A 23440-nucleotide genomic window follows, 5' to 3' on the forward strand; every position below is an offset into this window, starting at 1 on the left:
ATGATCTGCAAAATCCCCTCCATTGCTAGTACTCTGTGGTTCATTCACAATGTCAAGTGAGTGAGTTTTCTGTATGTACCGTAAATGTACTTGCTGCTGACTTTCTCCGTGTTGCTATGCAAGGAGACTAAGCAGCCTTATTTCCTCCCACAGGGCATTGAGGGGAGACTTCCCAGGGGAGGGTGAGACTGACTGTTGATCCCTCACCCTCCCCAGCAGAGAGCAGGGGACTGGTTAGCGACCCGTGGGACTAACCATGCCATTGCAAAGCACACACCCTCAGCCGTCTCTGGTTCTGGGCCTTCTCCCACCCCAGGTGAGACTTGGCTTGGACCAGAGCTTCATTTTGTCTGCTTCTTAGATTTGGATATGGTCCTTGCATCCTTGTATGCGAGCTGGACCACGTGGACATTTTTCTTACCCTTTATAGCCTTGTCTTGGTGAGACTCTTCCCCTCTCAGGTGCCTCTTCACAATAGCGAGTCGACTTCTGGTTAAAAGGAGGAGGAGGACTGGCCAGAGCCAGCCTCCCTGGCAGACTGTCCTGCTCAGAGATGGCTCAGAGATTTCCCACCGCGGTCCAGCCATACGGTGCAGGAGGAGTGTTTTTTCCTGGGGGCTTCACAGAGGGGAGCTGGCACAGGGCGGATCAACTAAGAAGCCACGACCACAGATCCTGTGTTCGTGGCTTCTTTGGCTGCCAGGAAGAGGTATAATTTGCTTGCTTCCAGTCCCAGCCCTGCCAATCGCCACTGCCATCTCTACTACATAGGGACAGTTTGCCACCAGCAACTACTGTGCCAGAATCCTCAGCTGGCTGTGGACACGTTGAAGAAAAACTCATGTCAGACGCTGCATCCTCTTTCTTGGAAAATGTCCAGATTATTTTCAGGCTTGTTTAATGTGTCCTTTTTTTTTTTTTCTCCACTGTTGCTAACATAGTCTCTTCACACATAGTTCACTTGAGCAACACAACTCATTCCATCTGCAAAGTTCAAATAACCACCTCAGAGAGAGCCCGGTACTGCACGTGATGAAGGGTCAGCAGTGCGGTTGGTGGGTCAGCTCTTCCTTCCTCTCTCTCTTTTTTTTTTTTTTTTCATTTTTCAGTTTTATTAGGTAGAACTGTTACAATTTGACAGCACATATACAATATTTTGCATGTAAATACATATATACAATACGCTGCACATATTTTTAGTTTACATATATGTACCGATCATTGTTTCTAAGAACAGTTTATACCTTTAGCTTTTTAAACTTACATAGTTATCAAATGAATAAAGCCAATCACAAAATAAGAATTAGCAGAATGCGGTAATCCAATCATAAAGGACAGTCAGATGTGCTGGCACATATTCAAGAGATCAGTCATCTATGTTATAAATGATAGGTAATTCATTTGTGTCACTTTTTTTTTTATATTCCACATATAAGTGATATCAAATGGCATCTTTCTTCCTCTTTTAAAGACACCTGATTTGCATAGTCATTTGGTCTTATAAATTCTTCTGTAGAATGAAAACTGCATTACTTTTTTTTTTTTTAATTTTTGAAGTATAGTTGATTGACAATGCTGTGTTAGTTTCTGGTGTACAGTGTAGTGATTCAGTTATGCGTTTATATATATATTCTTTTTCAGATTCTTTTTCCACTATAGGTTATTACCAGATATTGAATATAGTTCCCTGTGCTGTACAGTAGGACCCAGTTGTTTATCTATTTTATATATAGTAGTGTAGAGCTGCAAATCCCAATTCATTGCTGTGTTTTTCCTCAAGATCAAGCCGTTAAGTTGTTATCTAATCTCAAAACAATCTAATTAGACAATCTCTAATATTCTGTCAGTTTCATTACCACCTGTTCAAGGCATTTACTTGATTCTCATCTCTTGGGGGCAAGAAGATGACAGGCAGTCACAAAGGGTAAGACTGAAACACAGAAACTGGCAACGTGCTCGGAGTCGTACGAAAAATCAAAAACAGAAGGATTAGAGTGGGCAGACCCGTCATCCCCCCTTCCCACCTGAAAAACACTCTTTTTTCTGATTGTTTAAGCTCCCTCTCCAGAACAAGCACCAGGAGCTTCCTAACGACTTCCCATGAAGGAAGATTCTCTAACGAGGTTCTGCAAGCTTGTTTGGCAGCCAGGTGTTCACACAAAGGTGAAAAGCTATCAGCTCAGCCCCACCCCTGCGCCCGGCAACACAGCCCGCTGGCCCACTGCCCCACTGCCCCACTGCCTGCAGCCAGTTTTCTATGCCATCTCAGGGTTTATTTTCAGTTCTTCTGTAACGTATACACAGAATGATGTTTTCTTGTCAGTAGAGCGCTTTCTTTTGGTTAGGCAAGAATTAATCCATACGTCACCATTCTTAGAAGAATTAGGAAAAGTAAATTACATCGGGTGTGTAAACAGCCTTAAGTCAGAAGCCGCTAGGAGCCCAGCAGCGCTGCCTCCTGGGAGTGTGAGCATCTGTACCCCCAGGAGGGCTGGTCAATGGAGGCTTCCGGTGGACAGAGCAGTGGGTACCTGGCTCCGGCCACGTTTCAGAGTTCCTCCCACAGACGATGTGCCCCTTGAGTCCACGGGCCACGCTTCCTAAGTGGCTCTGAGCTCCACCCACCCCCACACAGGGGGGTCAGGGGGCCATCACACAGACCTCACCCTGGTCCTGGGGGCAACTTCACTCTGCTCCAGGTGGGCTAGCTTTCCTCCCTGAGGATGTTAACACATGGAAAGCTTGCAGTGAAAATTTAAGGGGATGCTGGATCCCAGGGTTGTGCAAATGTGGTGTCACATTTGCACAGTCCTGACATGGTAGTGCCTCCTTAATTTCCGAACTCCAGGTGCCTCACCTGTCTCTGCTAGTCCAGGACCTGCCCCCAAGCTTTGAAAAGGGTGGAAAGGTCCAAAAAATGAGAAGACAAGCCACAGACTGGGAGAAAATATTTGCAAAATATATCTAATAAAGGACTGGTATCCAAAATCTATTAAAAAAAAAAAAAACCCTTAAAATTCAACAATAAGAAAACAAACCAACCCTATTAAAAATGGGCAAGAGTTCTGCACAGGCACCTCACCAAAAGAAAGACACAGGGTATCTTTTTAAATAAGCATGTGAAAAGGTGCTCCACATTGTGTGTCATCAGGGAAATGCAAATCAAAACAAGGAGCTAATCACTACACACCGATTAAAATGGCCAAAATCGAAAACACTGAAAACACCAAATGCTGGTGAGGATGTGGAGTGACAGGAAGTCTCATCGTTGTTGGTAGGAGCACAAAATGGAGCGGACACGTTGGAAGACAGTGTGGCAGTTTCTAACCAAACTAAACATACTCTTAACACACGATCTAGCAGTTGTGCTCCTTGGTGTTTACCCAGAGAAGCTGAAGACATGTATCCACACAACCTGCACACGGATATTTGGAGCACCTTTACTCATAACCTCTAAAACTTGGAAGCAACCAAGATGTCCTTCAGTAGGTGAAGGGATAAGCTGTGATACATCTGTAAAATGGTATATTATTCAGCACTGAAAAGAAATTAGCTACCAAGCCATGAAAAGACATGGAGGAATCTTCAGTGCACAGTAGTAAGTGAAAGAAGCCGATCTGAAAGGTCATATACTGCAAGATTCCAACTACATGGCATTCTGAAAAAGGCACAGCTAAAAATAGATTAAAAGGTAAGTGGTTGAGTTAGAATGGCCATCCTTAAAAAGTCCACAAATGATAAATGCTAGAGAGGATGTGGAGAAAAGGGAACCCTCCTACAATGCTGGGGGAATGTAATTTGCAGCCACTATGGAGAACAGTATTGAGATTCCTCAAGAAACTAAGAGCTACCATATTATCCATCAGTCCCACTCCAGGGCATATATCTGGAGAAGACTATAATTTGAAAAGATGTATGCACCCCAATGTTCATAGCAGCACTATTTATAACAGCCAAGACAGGAAAGCAACCTAATTGTCCATTGACAGATGTCTGGATAAAGAAGTTGTGGTATATTTATACAATGGAATACTACTCAGCCATAAAAAGAATAAAATAATGCCATTTGCAGCAACATGGAAGGACCTAGAGATTGTCATTCTAGGTGAAGTAAGTCAGACAGAGAAAGAAAAATACCATATGCTATCACTCATATCTGGAATCTAAAAAAAAAAAAAAAGACACAAATGAACTTATTTACAAAATAGAAACAGACTCACAGACATCGAAAACAAACTTATGGTTACCACAGGGGAAATGGGATAGGAAGGGATAAAATGGGAGTTCAGGATTTGCAGATGCTAACTATGGTATATAAGATAAACAAGTTTATACTATATAGCGCAGGGAACTATATTCAATATCTTGTAGTAACCTATAATGAAAAGGAATATATGTATGTATATGTATGGCTGAAACATGATGCTGTACTCCAGAAATTGATACAACAGTGTAAACTGACTATGCTTCAATTTATAAAAAAAAAAAAAAAAAAAAAAAAGATAAATGGTTGCCAGGAATTAGGCAAAGAACTGATTTTTTTTTTAACAGACTACTTCTTAGAGCAGTTTTAGGTTCACAGCAAAATTGAGCACAAAGTGGAGAGAGTTCTCATGTACCCCTACCCCCCACGTATGTTCAGAATCCTGAAGAAATGAGACACAGTTGTTACAATCAATGAATGTACATTAACACATCATCACCACCCAAAGTCCACAGTTTACATCTGGGTTTATTCTTGGGGTTGTACATTCTATGGGTTCGGACAAAGCCTCAGAAGATTTTTAGGGCAGTGAAACTATTGTGTATGATGCTGCAATGGTGGATTCGTATCATTACACACCTGTCCAAACCACTCCTGGAAGCTCCTTTCAAGGTCTGTTCTTCCCCAGGCTTAAGAAAGTCAGCCGTGTGTTACAGATTTTTCCAAAAGCTTCAGCTCGCAGAAAGCCCTCCTCTTACTGTGTTCAGGAGCCAGTTTCTAAGTAGCACACATGGCCAAGACAAGTAACAGATTGTCAAAGGCAAGAGGAAACAGCGATGGAGCCAAAGACAGCAGAGAAATCTTAGTTGGTATGTCTTACTCTTAAAAATCTCATAGTAAGCAAATAATTTGGGAAATAATTGACACAGATACTCACATGCATGTGCACACAATGTAAAGTAAAACCCGGATACTTTTTTTTTTTAACAAAAATCATCTTATGGAATGTGAAAATTAATGGTTTGCCCTATGAATGCTTATAGAAAAATCCATTCCTCTTGAATGTCGCTGGGAGCTGATGTGTGACGATGTTTATCCTTTTCTCAATGAAGAATTTTGTGGAAAAGTCAAACGTATCATCTTTTTCTATCAGTCGCTTCCCACTTTGTAAAAGTAGCTTTTCTGTTGAAAGAATGCCGTGTCAAAACGGACTCTGGCACCATCTGAGCTACCACACTGCCTCTCAGAGGGCTTTGCCTGAGCCCCGTGACCCCTTTCTTTCTGAGTCTCCCTTTGGCACAGGGATGTCTACCCCGTGCCTGCCTCGCCACTGTTTTTTTGGAAGCAGATGACTTGCCGGGTCTCACAGGTTCGCAGCTGGAGAGGAATTTTTGCCTTAGGATGAATCATGGCTCAAGTCTTACCCACACTTGATTTAGACGGTACTTAGATGAGATTTTGGAGTTGGAATGGATCCTGGGATAGATTAAGACTTTGGGGCTGTTGGGACGGGGTGAATTTATTTTTCACATAAGAAGGACAGGAATTTGGGGGGTCCAGAAGATGGAGTGTTACAAACTGAATTGCGTCGCCCACTGAATTCAGAATGTCACAGAATGTGACCATATTTGGAAATAGGGCCTTTAAAGAGGTAATTACTGGACTCATGTGGGTGGGCCCTAACCCAGCAGGACTGGCGTCCTTATAAAGAGAGGAGGTGAGGACACCGATGCGCAGAGGGGAGACCGTTTGAGGGCAGAGCAAGGAGGCAGCGTCTGCCGGCTGAAGAGAGAACCCTCAGAAGAAACCAGCCCTGCCTGCACTTTGATCTCGGGCTTCTGGTCTTCAGGACTGTGAGGAAGTCAACGTCTGTTGTTTACGCCCCCAGGCTTGGGTCTTCATTGCGGCCCCTTCCCTCTTCTCACGTGTGCCAGCTCAGCAGCATTTGTCTGATGTGCCATCAGGATCAGTCCCCGCCCTTCAGAGACTCTTTCTGGACTAAGTGAGGGATGGACATGGTCTCCCTACAACTGCCTGTGCGGGCAGGCGCTCCTTGTCTGAGAATCTCTGCCCTGTGGGTGACGGCCTTGACTCCTGACCTCCTGCCGGGCTCCTGGACTCTCAGGGAGACACACAGGGGAAGAGGAGAGGAACAGCTGGGCAGGAATTTCAACAGGAGTGTTGTCAGAAGGGGTCAAAGAATGAGGAAGACTCTCAAGGAAGACACAGGAACCAACTTGAAGGGGCCTTGACTGGCGACACCTGGGACAGCTTGTGAATAAAAATAGATCCTGGTAGTAAGGCATGACAGCCTCCTGATAGACAGAAAACCGCGAGTCCCTGCTGATGCCAGTCAGTGCATGAAGCCATGGAGTGTCTGAGGAACAAACTTAGTGCCCAAGTGTCTTCTCACAATTAGAAAAAGTGTAACTATAGAGTGGGAAAACCTGGCAGATGCCACACTGATCAAGAGACAAAAATAAACAGCAGTTGTGGGACAAGCTGGCAGTCTGGTGCCCCCGACAGGAGACATGGGAACAGTGCGGTACGTATTCCCTGACATCCATGCCCAGGAACAACGCCTGACTTCCCGAGGGAGCCTGAAACAAGGCCAGACTGAGGGACATTCTGAGACATGAGAACTACATGTGTTTCTAAAGAACATTATTAGTAACTTGAATGGAGTCTGAAGATTAAATGGTAGTAACGTTCCAGGGTGAACCTCCTGACTTTGATGGTTGAATTGTGGTCCATGTAAGAGAAGGTCCTTGTTTGTAGGAAATACACAGTATTCGGGGGCATCAGGGAATCGGGTTGGCAACTCACACGCAAGTGGCTCAGGAAAAACTTATTTGTCCTGTACTTACAATCTTTCCGTAAACTTGAGGTTGTCACACAACGTACATTTGTCTAATGTTAAGACAGGTTTTTTCAGTGATGCCAACAAGCCCATGAGAAGATGTTCAGTGTCATTAGCCATCAGGCAAATGCAAATGGAAACCACAGTGCGGTCCCACTTCACACCCCCAAGATGACTACTGCCCCCACCTCCCCACCAGAGAAACAGAAAAGGAACAAATGTTGGCGAGGATGTGGAAGAATTGGAACTCTTGGACACGGCTGGTGCGAATGTGAAGCGGTTCAGGACAGGCACTCACATACAGGCGTGCGTGTTCAGAGCAGCACCACTCACAGCGGCCAAAAGGTACGTGCATCCCAGGTGTTCAGCAAAAGACAAATGGATAAAAAAGAAAAAGTAATATGTCCTTATGATGGAATATTATTCAGCCATAGAAACGAATGAAGTGCTGATACGTGCTACAGTGTGGCTGAACCCGAAAACCTTGTACTCAGTGAAAGATCTGAACACAAAAGATCACACGGTATATGATTCCATTTAGATGAAATGTCCAGATGGGCAAACCCAAAGGGACAGAGCAGATGGATGGTTGCCAGACTTCGGGGAAGGGGTAGAGACCTGCTTAGTGGCACACTTTCATTTCAAAGTGATTGAAGTGTATTGGAACAAGATCGAGGTGGTGTTTGCACAACATGAATGGACTGAATGCCGCTGATTGTTCACTTTAAAGTGGTTAATTTATTTATTGAAAATTTATTTACAGTGTGTTTGTTTCAGGTGTACAGCAAAGTGATTGGTCTAGAGATTATCATATTAAGTGAAGCTAAGTCAGACAGAAAAAGACAAATACCATATAATATCATTTTTATGTGGAATCTGGGGGGAAAAATGATACAAGTGAACTTATTTACAAAACAGAAAGAGACTCATAGACATAAAAAACAAACTGGTTACCTAAGGGGTAGAGGGAGGGATAAATTAGGAGTTTGGGATTAACATACATGCTATTATATATAAAATAGATAAAATGGTTAATATGTGAATTTCATCTCAACAGTTTTTTTTTTTAATTCAAGCATTTTGATGTAAGTGTTGTATTTTTTAAAAGAGGAGGAAGTGGTAAGATAAAATGCAGTGGCCAGCAGCTGGAGTCTTTAGAAACGGTATTCCCTATAACCAGTCCCAGAGGGTGGACCCACCTCGTCCTAACTGGACAGCTCGCTCTGTGCGTACACCGCTGTCCCCCAGCAGGGCACAGAGAGCCATGGCATCCAAAGTCCACAGCAGAGGGGATAAACCCTCCGTGAGGGAGGCAGCGCATCTAGACGCGTAGCAGCCACTGGTCTGCTTGACACTGGAGGATGCCCCTAACCCTACGGGATGGTTGAATAACTGTGTGGATGGGGTGAAAAGGGGTCTCGCTGGGAGGGGTGCATGAACTCATTCTCTTCATTCAGCACTAAATTTGTGCTGACGTCTTTGACTGCATACTGTGTGACGTACAGTGTATGTAGTTGAGATAATTTGCAGAATGAGCCAGTCTGTATCATTATCTCTGTAGACAGATGTTTCCCCGAGAGTAGGCTCCACAATTTGCCCAAACGCAATGGCCAACGGCCTCATTTGCCGGGAGGGGTACTGTTCAGTGGTGGAGCGTGTGCTTAGCATGCACGAGGTCTTGGGTTCAATCCCCAGTCCTTCCATTAAATAAGTAAATATATAAACCTGATTACAGTTACCTTCTCCCCGCCAAAGAGACTGTACTCTCCATAGAAACTACATAGTAGTTTGGTGTCTGGGGACTCAAAAGCTTGGCTGTCACTTCTCCACTCTGCCAAGTTTGACTTGATGAAGCCTCAGGCACAGTCTCAGCAGTTTTGTGCCTCTGGCTCCACAAAGAATAATTTACTGGTTCTATTGGCACTGGAGTCTTTTCCTTCAAATCTGAAAAGGCAAACTAATAAGCAAAGGAGAACAGCACAGATGAGTGTGGGGTCTCCGTCCTCTGTCCCCTCACCCCTAGCCTGCCCACCATGCTGGTCTGGGCCCAGGCGCTGCCTGGCCCAGATGCTCCCCCCAGCCCCTCCCCCCAGCCCCTCATCCCTTCCAGGACCAGGACTTCTACTGCCCCTTCAAGTCATGAGTTTACGTCCCCATGCTCTAAGTGAGCCCCCGCTCACTTCAAGGCTCCTTCCCTCCTCCCTTTGGAAGTTGGTGGGGGCGCTGCACGCTCACGATGGAGGACCTGTCCGCCTCCTTGGCATCTCCGGTCAGGACTCCCATGGGCCCCACAACTGGGGCCAACCAGCCATCAAGATCCTGTGCCATTTGGAAAACTAGTGGCTTGAAAACAGAGAACAAGTGGGTTTTGAGAGCAGTGTTCACTAAGTGCAAAGAAACAGGTGAATAGACCCCTAAGGGCTTGCTAATAGCAGAGGGTAAAAACAGGGGAGGAGACGAGGGTAAAACTATGCAAAAGCCTCACAACTCTGGGGGCAAGGGGAGCGTCCAGATGCAACAGATGACCCTGACAGGGAGAAACGCGCCCGCGGGAAAGAGCAGGTGCGCGCAGCGGGGCGAGGAAAGGTGCTGAGCGCGACCTCAACCCAAACCTCACGTGGAGCCGCAGTGTCACCCCATTCCTGTCTGGCCTTTGTCTTTGCTCCAGGTCCCCTGGGATCCTAGGGGTTGGATGCTGTAGGGCAGGATGCTGGGGACCCGGGAGGGAGCCCAATGTCCCTGAGCCGGCCTTTCTGGAGGAGGGAGGTGGCAGGGCTACTTGTCTCTCTGTGAAGAACCCCCTGCTTTAAAGCCATCAATCCGATCATCTCTTCTAAACGTCCTGTGGTCGGAATGGGTTTTTCCTGCTGTGTGTAAGAGTCACGGGCGTCAAAGTGTTAACCGTAGTTCTCTCTACGAAAATGCGTTATAATCCGTCTTCGTTTTCTTTGTTGTAACTTTCTCCAGCTTCATGTTTTTCTGCGATGGACATACCTTTTCATAATAAGGAAAAAATCATCTAAACTGTTTCTGGCTGGCAGAAGTCTGGCTGGAGCTGGGACAGAAAGGGGGAGGAGGGGGAGGGCAGCATGCAGGGTTGGGGTGGCCTGTGGCCTCCAGGTGTTCCCCTCTGCTCTTTCTGCCTTTGGTTCACTGTGTCCCCTGTGGTCGGATGGGCAAGCCGGGCTTGCAGAGACAGCTGCTGAGCACCGGGACAGGGCACCGAGAGAGCCGGGCGGTCTGGAGGACACCTGGCGTCTGCCGCACCTGGTGACCCCTCTGGTTGTGCTTCCAGGTGAGCCTCAAAGCAGGAGCCCCGAGTCAGCCTCTCATCTGACAGCTGCCACCTGCCACCCCTGGACTGCCCCCTGCCCGGACCTGTGACCACGCTGCCTCTCTCAGGTGAGGAAGTGAGGTGTGCTATCCAAGGGCGGGTTCTCTCTGGAGAGCAGGTGCTCTGCCCTCGGCACATGGTGGGGCTGGGGAGAGGCTGGGCCATCGGGGTCCCTGATGTGTGGTCAGATCCTCCCTCCAACACTTCTTTCCAGCAGTGGTCACCATCCCCCATGTAACCTGTTTTACAGGGCACCCCTCCTCTCATTATCCCCCAAGGGGAGTGGATGTGCCCCATCTTGGGGGAGCAGTGGGTGGAGAACCAAGCCACCTCCATGCATTGCTGGCCTTGGCTGGAAAATCAGGTTGTGTGCACCTCCCCCCAGGAAAAGAAGCTTTCCTCAGGCAGGCACCCTGGTTCAGCAGCAGGCTGTGACAGAGTGGGGAAGGGGTCAACCAGTGCGCCTGCCCACCTGCCCCCTGCAGCCTAAGCTGCCTGGTCCCTTCAGGCCCAGCGGGCTGTCTCAGGCATTCCCCAGAGAGACAGGCTGCCTTTCTCCCCCAGCCAGCCCTTACCAGGGGCTTGTGGAGACAAGTCGTGCAGGGAGAGTGGCTGAAAAGTCACAGTGATATCCACACATCCAGAAATTCTAAGCACTGTGTCCCAAGTCGCGGCAGATCAGAGCACTGGAGATTGAACCACCTTGTGCTTCCCTGCCCCTGACTCTGGGCTGACCGAGATATACACCACAGCGTGCAGCCCATCAGAACCCTCAGAACCCCCCCCCCCCCAGGAAAGCCGTCCATGTGAGAGGACCCTGTGTGCCCAGGAGAAAGACATCTGGCCACAGCAGTGACAGGGCCTGTCCCCTGAGTAGTTGGCATGTTTTCCCTTCTGCCTCATCTTCTAAAAACCAAGGGCCAAGTGAGTGGTCCACCATCTCATTCCATCCCCACTGCCCCCCACTCCCACTTCCCTCTTGGGTTGCGGTGGGTGTCCACGCATACACGCGCACTTGGAGAGAGACATGCGTCAGTCCACGTGGAGGTGTGGTGTCTGGACGGTCTCAAAAGGGCAGAGATGTTATTCAACTGGGATCTAAGAGGTGCCTGGTCAGGTGGGAAAGGGGGACCCTCAGGTACCTTCCCATGGGGTCATATCTTTAAAAGATTTGGTTGCCTTTAGCTCTGTTCAACAAAAGCCGTTTCCTTCTCGAGTACCAGTACCTCCCTGGGTTACCTTGCCAACCGGGCGGGGTGGGGGTGGCCCCTCCCTGCCATCTCACCCCTAAGTTAGGCTGGGTTAGGATCACCCGAGGGGTGAGTCTGTCCCGGGAGAGGGACAGACCGAGGGTGTGGGGGAACCCTCTTCTGGCCCCGAAGGTCCCACTAGGCCGAGGAGGGTGACAGAGATCGGGGAAGTGTTTCCTTCCACTTCCACTAACGAACTCTGTAAAATTAAGTTATTTCACCTCCATGAGAATTTTAAAAAAGAGAAGGTTGGACCTGGACCCCTGAGCTCCTTTCTGATAGTGACTTCCAGTGATTCAGAGCCTTGCTGGTTGGCAGACCAGCAGCAATTGGGAGCTTGTTAGAAACACAGAATCTTGTAAATAAAATTTGATATAGCTAACAATACAGTGGAATATGATTCATCCGTGAGAGGGAATGAAGCACTGATACTTGCTGCTGAATCTTGAAAAGTTTCTGCCGAGTGACAGTAGTCAGACACAAAAGAGAACACAGTGTGTATCACTTTACGTGAAGTGTCCGTAATAGGCAAATCCATAGAGAAGGAAAGCACGTTAGGAGTTTCATCTCTCTGGGAAGAATGAAAAATTCTGCAGTTAATCGTGACAGCTGCACAACCTTATGAATGTACACAAACCACTGAAATGTCCGCTTTAAAATGATGAATGTTATGGTATGATAATTACATTTCAGCAGCAGCAATCCCACCCTTGGGCAGATACCGGAGGAAACTCTAATTTAAAAAGATACAAGCACCCCCGTGTTCACAGCAGCACTATTTACAACAGCCAAGACAGGGAAGCAACCTGAATGTCCATCCACAGATAACCGTATAAAGATGTCGTATATATGCACAATGGAATACTACTCAGCCATAAAAAAGAATAAAATAAAGCCATTTGTAGCAACATGGATGGACCTGCAGATGATCATACTAAGTGAAGCAAGTCAAACAAAGACAAATATCATATGATATCACTTTTGTGTGGAATCTTAAAAAATGACACAAATGAACATATTTGCAAAATAGAAACAACTCACAGACATAGAAAACAAATTTATGGTTACCAAGGGGGCAAGGTGGGGGGAATAAACTGGGCGTTTGAGATTAGCAGATACACACTACTGTATATAAAACAGATAAAAAACAAGGTCCTACTGTATAGCACAGGGAACTATATTCATTCAATTCCTTGTAACAGCCTATAATGAAAAAGAATATGAAAAGGTATATATATATATATATACACACACACACACACACACACACACACACATACATACATACATATATATGTGTAACTGAATCACTATGCTGTATACCAGAAACTAACAACATTGTAAGTCAACTATACTTCGATTAAAAAAATACATATCGGATCCAAATTTTCAATAAATTGCAATTTCTTCCAACACCCTTTTAGGAAAAAAAAGAGAAAGTTTTATTTTTTTCAAACATTGCCTGTGGACAAATGAAGTTGCCATCACTCCTCATCCAGGCCAGAGAGTTAGTGTGTTTGTCAGAAAGCCCAGGGAGTGGCCGGCCCACCGCAGGCCTGGCCAAGCCTCTCACACCTCCCTGTGTGCTGGTGAAAACCACTGTCACCCGTGTGACCCATCCCCAGCTCTAGGGCTGAAATGGTAGGCCCCCTCCAGGCACTTTCTCATTAGATGGGGTAACTGTAGTCTATGGCGTGTGCTTTCTTGTGGGACAGTCAGCATCACAGTGGTCCTCCAGCGTGATCACATGTCGTGGCAGGGAGAATTTCTTCCCCCTTCTAGAAAAACAAATCTGTGCTTGGGATAGGTGTGTACGTGTGTACGTGTGTGTGTGTGTGTGTGTGTGTTCTTGCTTAAAAACAAACTCCCAACATAAAAGTATGTATGTCAACTTTATGGAATGACAGCAAATTCAAATTAATAACCCAGCAAGCTCATTTGGGGGAAACTTGCATTTTGCACTACAGATGACTAGGGGGCGCCGTATTTTCCACAGACAGTAGAAAGAACCTCTAACTGGGTTTCGAAGCTTTGAGTTTGGGTTCTGGGTCCACGAAATTTGGCTGCGGGACCTTTGGCCATTGGCTTAGCTTCTCTGCGGTTTGCACTTTCTTTACGTACAAAACAAAACTCAGTGTATTTTGTAAATTTTGCAACTTTAAGGTCTGCTAGAAGAATGAGTAAACAAGGGTGTATGAAAATGATTTATTACGAACAAAGCACGGTACAGATATCAAGGTCTCATTATGGTCGCGGGGGCAGGAAAGTAACTCTGGGACCCCCTGTCACCTTCTGCTTCCTCTCGCCAGCACTGGGAAGTCTTACAAACAAAAGCCCAACACCCTGCTCCCATCGCTCTGATGAAGCATCCTTTCTTACCCCAGGAGGGTCGGCTCCCGCTACTCCTCGGCCTGGACAGAGATGCTGCAGGAACGGGGGAAGAGGGGAGAGAGCTGAGGAGGGGTCTTCGTCCTACTTTTGGAAAAGCAGCTCTTCCAACCCCTTAACTTGGGTCGTTTCAGGGGCAACGGAATGAAAGAAGGCATGTCCAGTAACAGCACCACGAGCATCTCCCAGGCCAGGAAGGCTGTGGAGCAGCTGAAGATGGAGGCCTGCATGGACAGGGTGAAGGTAAGCACACAGGCAAGCCAGCCTGGCCCCCTGACCAGCACGCAGCTCAGATCATTCCTCCCCTTTGCCCCGTGGTCTTGTGAGAGTCACCCTCTAGAGCACCCGGCCAACCCTGGCAGCTGTAACATTTGCAGACGTCTGTTTGCTCCGGAGTTCTGAGTGTGCCCAAGGATTCGGGTGATGCAAAGTACACAGTGTGCATGGATTCCATCAGGAGTCGCCAAAAATAGACTCATATTCATCTCAGGTCTGTTTGGCACCGTTGTCAGGCTGAGGAGCGAGAGAGTTTAACCCTGAGATCCAGCATTGTTTTCCTGCCTAATTCAGTGACTTTGAGGTTGGACCGGTGTCAGATGTTTTGATGGGGGCTGTCGGAGTGAAGTACTGAACCCTGCACTGTGCGTGTTGAATGCACCTTTAGGGAAAGGGAGGAAGGGTGGCAGCCGTGTTCATTTCGTTGGTGAGCATACATCTCTTCATGTTGGGAGAGCTGACACGAGATGAAGCCACCTCTCCTCCAGGTGCCACTGAGAAGCGAGTGGGAGGCTGGGTGAAGTGTGTGGCTCTGGGATGCAGCTGAGGCTCATTGACTGTAATAGATCTGCCAGCAGGACACATGAGTCCAGTGTGTCTGCGGTCTTTGGGGACCAGGGTACCCAGGTGTCTGGGATTCAAATAAGACTGACTCCCTGGGGCAGTGGGTAACACCAAAAGCCTTATGTGGGCAGAGGGAGCAGCCCCTCTCTCCCTGAGGCTCCCACCGCCGAGAGCTCTGGCCAGGGAGCGCCAGCTCCTGTCTCCATCAGGAAAGCTATCCCCTTTCCCAGGGCTTCCGGGTCCAAGCTCTCCAAGGAGGCAGTAAACATGCACAAAGTGACACATGTATACAAAGCAAGGAGGAAATGCAGGATGACCCACGTTGGGGGTAAGCGGACCGGCTGCATCGTGCGCATACTGAGACCAACTGCAAATCGGACGTCAGTCCTTGATCACTGGGCCAGAGGAGGGGCCAGAAACGGCTGTCCTGAAAGAGGGAGAGCCCCGAGGGTGGGGAAATGGGTCTGAGGCTGAGCATTGCAGACAGTCAGCACTCTAGTGGTTCAAAGACAGGACAGACATCTGCTGAGAAGACATGGGGAGATTCATTGTTTAGACAAATGAATCCCTGAGCACCTGCTCTGCCCTCAGCGTGGTCCTGGGATGGAAACACAAGTGGGATGTTCCTGCAGTGTTGCTCAGAGAAGTCGCCTAGGGGTCGTGAGCTGGGAGCTGGTGATGAGGTGACACTGAGGAGAAGGGAAGGCTGGTGTGAGCTAGCCTGGCTTATTTTGAGCCTTTGAACTTGACAGAGGAGCTGCAGGTTGTCCCGGGAAGGTGCCGGATATGCAGGTACAGGTCGTGAAAGGGACTGGGGGTGCAGCCGAGGCGATGAGGTGAACTAAGGTGAGAAGGAGATGAATTGTCAGAAGCCAGGAGGCAGCGGGAGCTGCGGGGAAACCCAGCAGAGGCAGCAGGAGCTGCGGGGAAACCCAGCAGAGGCAGCGAGGGGAAGAAAGCGGGTGTCGTGTGGACAGGGCCTGGGCGCCTTGGGGGGCCAGCGCACGCAGCATGGGAGACACCAGGGACAGGGCAGTTAGACCCCAACTGTCCAGCCTGTGGCCAGAGGACTGGAATGACAGTGGGCAGTGGTTCTGGCGGTGGGACGGTTGCCATACTGGGGAGTTCGACTTTGGCAGGAAGATACACTCCACGATAACAGGTGTCCACCTGTGACCATCACCTCCCCAGGGGTCTTTGTGGGGACCATGTGTCCCCACGGGGAAGGGCTCTTCAAGAGTCACTAAAGGAACATGCGCAGTCTCTAAAAGAAGGAGGAGAGATCGGAAGGTAACTCAAAGTCCCGTGTGTTACCCAGATGGTATTCAAGGGATGGGCGTCCTGGTCCTGCAGTGACTGGGTTATGGAAACACGGCTCCCTGATCCCGGGAGAGGCCGCCTGAGGCATCTCAGACTCTGTGCTAATTCCAGTGACAGCATGTCAGATTTGGTTCAGAGATGGCAGAGCTTTGCTGTTGAAGAGGTGACCGGGACTGCCAGGGAGAGAGGTGGCCCTGAGGGACCACATGCTGGCCATAGCCTCATAGTCACGTGATTTTGGGGGGTTTTTTTGCTCACATAACCTTGAACACTTATTTATTTTAAAATTATGGTAAGATGCACATAACATATAATTTACCATCTTAACCACTTTTTATTGAAGTTGAGTTGATTTACAATGTGTATTCATTTCTGGTGCACAGCATAGTGATTCAGCTACACATTTATATACATATTCTTTTTCATTATAGGTTACTGCAGGCCACTGAGTATAGTTCCCCATGCTGTACAGTAGGGCCTTGTTGTTTATCTGCTGTGTACATAGTAGTCTGTATTAACCATTTTTAAGTGTACAAATGTAGTAGCGTTAAGTACACCCACAATATCATGCAACCATCACCACCATCCATTTCCAGAACTTGTTCATTATCCCAAACAGAAACTCTGTGCATTAAAGCCTAACTCCCCATCCCTCCATTCCTCAGCCTCTGGCAACTTCTCTTCTACCTTCTGCCTCTATGTATTTGACTATTCAAGGTATTTCATTCATGTAAGTGGAATCATACAGTTTTTGTCCCAATTTTGTGTGTGGCTTATTTCACTTAGCATATGAAGTTTTGTCTAGTGTGGTGTGTGTCAGAATTTCATTGATTTGTTTGGCTAAATAGTATTTCATTATATGTATGTGTCACAGTTTATTTGTCCATTCATCCTTTGATGAACATTTGGGTTATTTCCACCTTTTGGTTACTGTTAATAATGCTGCTGTTGTGGGGAGGGTATATCTCAGTGGTAGAGCACATGCTTAGCATGCACAGGTCCTGGGTTCAATACCCAGCACTTCCAAAAAAAATTGTTTAAATACATAAATAAACCTAACTTAGTTAAAAAAAAACCCATGTAAAATGAGGTTTGCTCATTTGGTGTGTAAAAGAAAAGTTAAGACATGATCAAACTATTTTAGTTAGGAAATGCAAGGACGTAAGTATTGAATTTGCAAGTGTTCAAGATACAGCTTACGAGGGGAGGGCATAGCTCAGTGGTAGAGTGCATGCTTAGCATGCACGAGGTCCTAGGTTCAATCCCCAGTCCCTCCATTAAAAAAAAAAAGATATGGCTTGTGTGTGCACTCCTTACTCCATGTAGAACCTTTTCAAACCTTAAATGTATGAGAGTGAATCAGACATATCTCGAGGCATAGAGCATACTTAAGGCTCCTCAAAGAGAAGGGAAGAACTTAAAGGGAGGGTGGGAGAAAATAGATACCCTTATCTGGGAGTTTTAAATCTTGTTTTGAAAATAATACAATTTTTCTGTTCATAAAAATAGTACTTACTTAGAAAAATTCGGAAAATACAGAAAAGTATAAAGAAGAAAATTTAAATACTCTATAACCACTACATTTTCATGTTTTTCCATCTGTTCACCTATTGTTCTTTTTATAAAACTATGGTTCTAATGTACATATTGTTGACGAAATTTCGACTAACTAGAAGATAAAAGGGAATTTTATTTGAGCCACACTGAGGATTATAACCCGGGAGATAGGCTCTCAGAAACTCTGAGAACTGTTCCACCCATTAGAAGTCGAAGGCACAGTCATATACATTTTTGGGACAAAGGATCATACATCAGAATGGCACATCAACATTTTACAAAAAGTTCACCCAGGATACGTACATAGTCCAGTTAAACAGGTAGAAACAGCAAGTCACCATAACCCCCTACGGCCTTGGGAAAGAACACTGCTCTTTTAAGAAGCAACATTGTTAGCATCTGAAGAAAGGGGAAAAAATTGATCTTCACAGTCGAGCAGGCACTCCCATCTTTGAGGGAATTTGGTTGACAGGTAATGCAGATTAGGGAGGGACGGAAGGAGGTCCAAACAGACAGAGAGAAAGAGAATTTTATGTTTCATTTCTCTTGTCCTGCCTTAAAGTATAAATTTCATTTCATCAGTTTATTACTTTTTGCAACCTGATTTATCACTGAGCAATTTATTGTGATTATATATCCAGGTCAGTAAATACTCTTCTAAAATGTCATTTTTAATATCTCTTCTCTGTCATCTGATGTGCAGTTATTTTACTGGTCTCCTGTTCTGGGGCATTTCCATTCTATCCAGTTCTTCAGTATTATTACTTTCTTAATTGAAGTGGGGGGTTGATTTACAATATTGTGTTTGTTTCAGATGTACAGCAAAGTGATACAGTTATGTATATATTTTTCAGATTATTTTTATTATTATTTATTATTACTTTGAGATATTAAATATAGTTTCCTGTGCTCTGCAGTAAATCCTTGTTACTTATCTATTTTGTGTACAGTAGTTTGTATTGTTAGTCCCATACTCCTAATTTATCCCTCCCCACCTCCCTTTCCCCTTTGGTAACCATAAATTTGTTCTCTATTTCTGTGAGTATTTCTATAGTCATATGTAGTATTTTTTAGATTCCACATACAAGTGATAGCATATAATATTTATCTTTCTCTGTCTGACTTACTTTACTTAATATGATATTCTCTTAAGTCCATCCATGTTCCTGCAAATGGCAATATTTCATTCTCTTTTTTTGGCTGAGTAATATTCCACTGTATATATACCACATTTTCTTAAGCCAGTTGACTATTGATGGACACTTGGGTTGTTTCTGTCTTGGCTCTTGTAAATAGTTCTGCTCTGAACATTGGGGTGCAGGTATCTTTTTAAACTGGAGTTTTCATCTTTTCCAGATATATTCCCAGGAGTAGGATTGCTGGATCATATGGTAGCTGTAATTCTAGTTTTTTGAGAAACATCTGTACTGTTCTCCATAGTGGCTGCACCAATTTACCTTCACACTAGCGGTGTAGGAAGGTTCCTTTTTCTCCATGCCCTCTCTAGCATTTATTATTTGTAGACTTTTCTGTGATAGCTGTTCTGACAGGTGAGGTGATAACAAATTGTGGTTTTGATTTGCATTTCTCTAATAATTAGCCATGTTAAGCCTCTTTTCATGTGCCTGTTGGCCATCTGGATGTGTTTGGAGAAATAACTGTTTGGGTGTTGTGCCTATTTTTTGATTAGTTTGTTTGTTTCTTTGATATTGATTTGTTTAAGCTGTTTGTATATTTTGTACATAAAAGCCTTGTCAGTTGCATCGTTTGCAGATATTTTCTTCCATTCCATAGGCTGTCTTTTCGTTTTGCTTTTAAGTTTGGTTAGGTCCTGTTTATTTTTACTTTTATTTCTTTTGCCTTGGGAGACATCTAAGAAAAAAATTGCTATGATTTATATTTGAGAATGTTTTGTCCATGTTCTCTTTTAGGAGTTTTATGGTGTCATGTCTTCTATTTAGATCTTTGAACCATTTTGAGTTTTTGTGTATGGTGTGAGGGAGCATTCTAATTTAATTGATTTACATGTGGCTGTCCAGTGTTCCCAACACCACTTGCCAAAGAGACTGTCATTTTCTCCATTGTATATTCTTGCCTCCTTTGTCATATATTCATTGACTGTAAGTGTGTGGGTTTATTTCTGGGCTCTCTTTTCTGTGCCACTGATCTATATGTCTGTTTCTGTACTAGTGCCATGCTGTTTTGATTACTGTAGCTTTGTAGTATTGTCTGAAATCTGGAAGGGTTATGCCTCTAGTTTTCTTCTTTTTCCTGAGGATTGCTTTGGCAATTCTGGGTCTTGTGGTTACATATAAATTTTAGGATTATTTGTTCTAGTTCTGTGAGAAATGTCATGGGTATTTTGATGGGGATTGCATTAAATCTGTAGATTGCTTTGGACAGTATGGCCGTTTTAATAGTATTACTTCTCTAATCCAAGAGCATGGGATAGCTTCCCATTTCTTTGAATCATCTTCAGTTTCCTTTATCAAGGTTTTATAGTTTTCAGTGTATAGATCTTTTACCTCCTCAGTTTATTCCCAAGTATTTTTTATGTGATTTTATTTTTTTTTGGAGGGGGAGGTAATTAGGTTTATTTATTCATCTATTTTCAGTGGCAGTACTGAGGATTCAGCCCAGAACCTCGTGCATGCTAAGCATACACTCTACCTCTGAGGTACACCCTCCCTCCTTTGACATGATTTTAAATGGAACTTTTTTTTTACTTTTTGATATTTCATTGTTAGCATAAAGAAATGCAACAGATTTTTGTATATTAATCTTGTATCCTGTTACCTTGCTGAAATCATTTCTGATTCTGATAGTTTTTGTCTCGAGACTTTAGGGTTCTATGAGTTTCATGTCATCTGCTAATAGTGAGTTTTACCTCTTCCCTTTCAATGTGGATATATTTTATTTCTTTTTCTTGTATGATTGCTGTAGCTAGGACTTTCAATACTTTGTTGAATTGAAGTGGTGAGAGTGGGCATTCTTGTCTTGTTCCTTAATTTAGTGAGAAGACTTTCAGCTTTTTACCCTTGACTATTATGTTGCCTGTGGGTTTGTCATAAATGGTTTTTATTATGTTGAGATACACTCCCTCTATGCCCACTTTGGTAAGGGTTTTTATCATGAATGGATGTTGAATTTTTTTCAGCTGCTTTTTCTGGATCTATTGAGATGATCATGTGGTTTTTATGTTTCCTTCTGTTAATATGGTGTATCACATTAATTTTTTTTTGTAAGTTGAATCATCCTTGTGACCTGGAATGAGTCCAACTTGAACATGGTGTATGATCCTTTTTATGTATCATTGGACTCAGTTTGCTAATATTTGTTGAGGTTTTTGGCTTTATACATAAACCTAAACCGTCCCATACTGAAATTAAACATTCACGTATATTTTTTCTAGTTCTTTTATTATTTCTTTTTTCACATTTAACTGTCTAATCCACCAAAATCCATTATGTCATTTAGTTAAGAACCAAGATAAAAATTTTTTCAGTTTATTTTTTCAAAATTTAAACCCATTCATAATTAACAACCTGTAATTCCCCCTCTTGATCTGAAATGATTCTGCTCTCCCACGTTTGAGCAGATACTAACTCTCCAGAGTATTTCTGTTCCTACCTCTGATCACTCATTCTTGTTCCCATTACGAGATCCCTTCCTGCCGTATGAGTGCAAGTGGCCTCCAGTTTTATGCCAAGCCCACTTCTCTTTTAAACCTTTAGCGTCTTGGATAAACTCACTTATTCCTGTGACTTTTTATATATATTGTGTCTCCAGTGCAGACCTTGAGCTTTTGTTCTGTATATCTAGGGGCCTGCTGGTCAACCCCCCAGAGCCTTAAAATCAGCACATCCAAAACTGACCTTTTTAAAAAACTTTTTATTCTGTTCTTTTTGTGTATTCTCTTTCATTTCATTATACCACCTGGTCTCTCAAACCAACAACTCTCTTCCCCCACCACCATAGCTAATCTGTTTCCAAATCCTACCAGTTTAGCTCCATGAACCTTTCTGAGATCTGTCTCCCTTTATTGCCTGGCCAAGTGCAGAAGCTGTAGGTGGTTGATCTGCCTCTAGTCTTCCCTCCTCAGATCTATCCTTCCCCTTTCACAAAATGACTCTACTAGAAATATCTGACTGTGAATTCCTCTACTTAAAACTGCAGTGGAAAAAATTAGTAAAAAAAAAAAAAATGGAGGGGGAAAGGTATAGCTCAGTGATAGATTGCGTGCTTAGCATGCATGAGATCCCAGGTTCAATCCCCAGTACTTCAATTTAAAAAAAAAAATTAGTAAAACTGCAGTGAATAAAACAGGCATTGCTCTGTATGACCTCCAAGACTCTTAATCAGCCCGCTCATTGTATCCAGGGAATTACTAGAACTCCTCCAGCCTCATCTCTGTGTACTTCCTTCCACAAGTCTGCACATGCACTTTCCCTAACATTTCTTCAGTATTCCAGGCTGTAACATGTTGTTTTGCCTTTTTACACAATCATTGCTCCATCTGCAAGGTTTTTCCCTCCTCTGCCTGGGAAATGTCTCTTCATTCATGAAATGCCCGTTGAGAGAGGGAAACCAGACCCGCATCTGTGAGCCTCAGCATTCCACCCACCTGGCTTTTCACAAAGGCCGTCTGCTGCACCTTTCAGAGTGATGACGGTTTCTCATCAACGGAGTTGCTGGGGTGGCCCACTTCTTGTAGGAGATGCCACGCACCTCTTTTCCTTTTGGGACTTGAAACTGATGTTCTTTCCTGTTGATTCTTCTGTTGGTGTCTGAAATTGCCAAGGCTTGAGTGCGATTGGCGAGAGCTCCCCCTTCCGGCCTTCCCACTCCATTTTAGTGAGGTTTCCTTTTCTTAATTTTCACTGGGGTTATGGCTTCAACATATGAGTTTGGGAAACATATCAGTCCATAACTTCAATCAAGGATTTAGCTGTAACAAATAAAACCATCAAAGTACTAGGAATATAGGAGCAAATGTTTTTATAATATGAGTTTGGGAAGGAAAAAATCCACAGTTCATTGAGTGAAAGTTTTCATTGCATTAAAAAAAATTCTAAAGGTGGAGGGTGTAGCTCAGTAGCAGAGCATGTATTTAGCACTCATGAGGTCCTGGGTTCAATCCCCAGTCCCTCCAGTAAGTAAGTAAATAAATAAATACCTAATCCTCCCCAGAAAAAAAAGAAAAGTTCATCCCACTTCAAGGGGACATTTTGGGTGGGGGCACAATAGGCATCAGATTGTCCTGATTGTTTCTGAGAAAACTTCCTTGTGTCTAGGGCTCAAACACCCTTTCTCACTTACCAACAGTCATGGATGACACACTGTGTGTGTAACAGCGCCTGCGTAATCACTCAACCAAAAACAAGCAGGTGCCACGATTCCAGTTTGCAGGAGTGGACTGAGTGCCTGCTTGCCGTGGTGTTGCCCAGGCTGAACCAGCTAAGCGGTTTGCTGTTTGTTTGTTTTGATTGAACTATAGATGATTTACAACGTGTTCATTCCTGGTGTACAGCACAGTGATTCAGTTATACGTATATATATATTCCTTTTCATTTTTTTTATTATAGGCTGTTAACAGGATACTGAATATGGTTCCCTGTGCTGTACAGTAGTAGGACCTTGTTGTTTATCTGTTTTATATATTAGTAGTGTATCTGCCAAGGGGACAT

At 44.7% G+C, this 23440-nt stretch overlaps 1 protein-coding gene across 1 annotated transcript in view; it reads left to right on the forward strand.

The window, feature by feature from the left end:
• Positions 1-23440, forward strand: part of LOC116660433 (guanine nucleotide-binding protein G(I)/G(S)/G(O) subunit gamma-4-like) — a 44499-nt gene that overhangs the window by 11318 nt on the left and 9741 nt on the right. The window contains exons 2-3 of the mRNA XM_032469907.1: positions 10360-10466; positions 14171-14279. Coding sequence (XP_032325798.1) covers positions 14181-14279 — 99 coding nt within the window. The 5' untranslated portion in view covers positions 10360-10466; positions 14171-14180. The remainder of the gene's footprint in view (positions 1-10359; positions 10467-14170; positions 14280-23440) is intronic.

This window comes from Camelus ferus, chromosome 29, assembly GCF_009834535.1.
Source record: "Camelus ferus isolate YT-003-E chromosome 29, BCGSAC_Cfer_1.0, whole genome shotgun sequence".
Taxonomy (NCBI): domain Eukaryota; kingdom Metazoa; phylum Chordata; class Mammalia; order Artiodactyla; family Camelidae; genus Camelus; species Camelus ferus.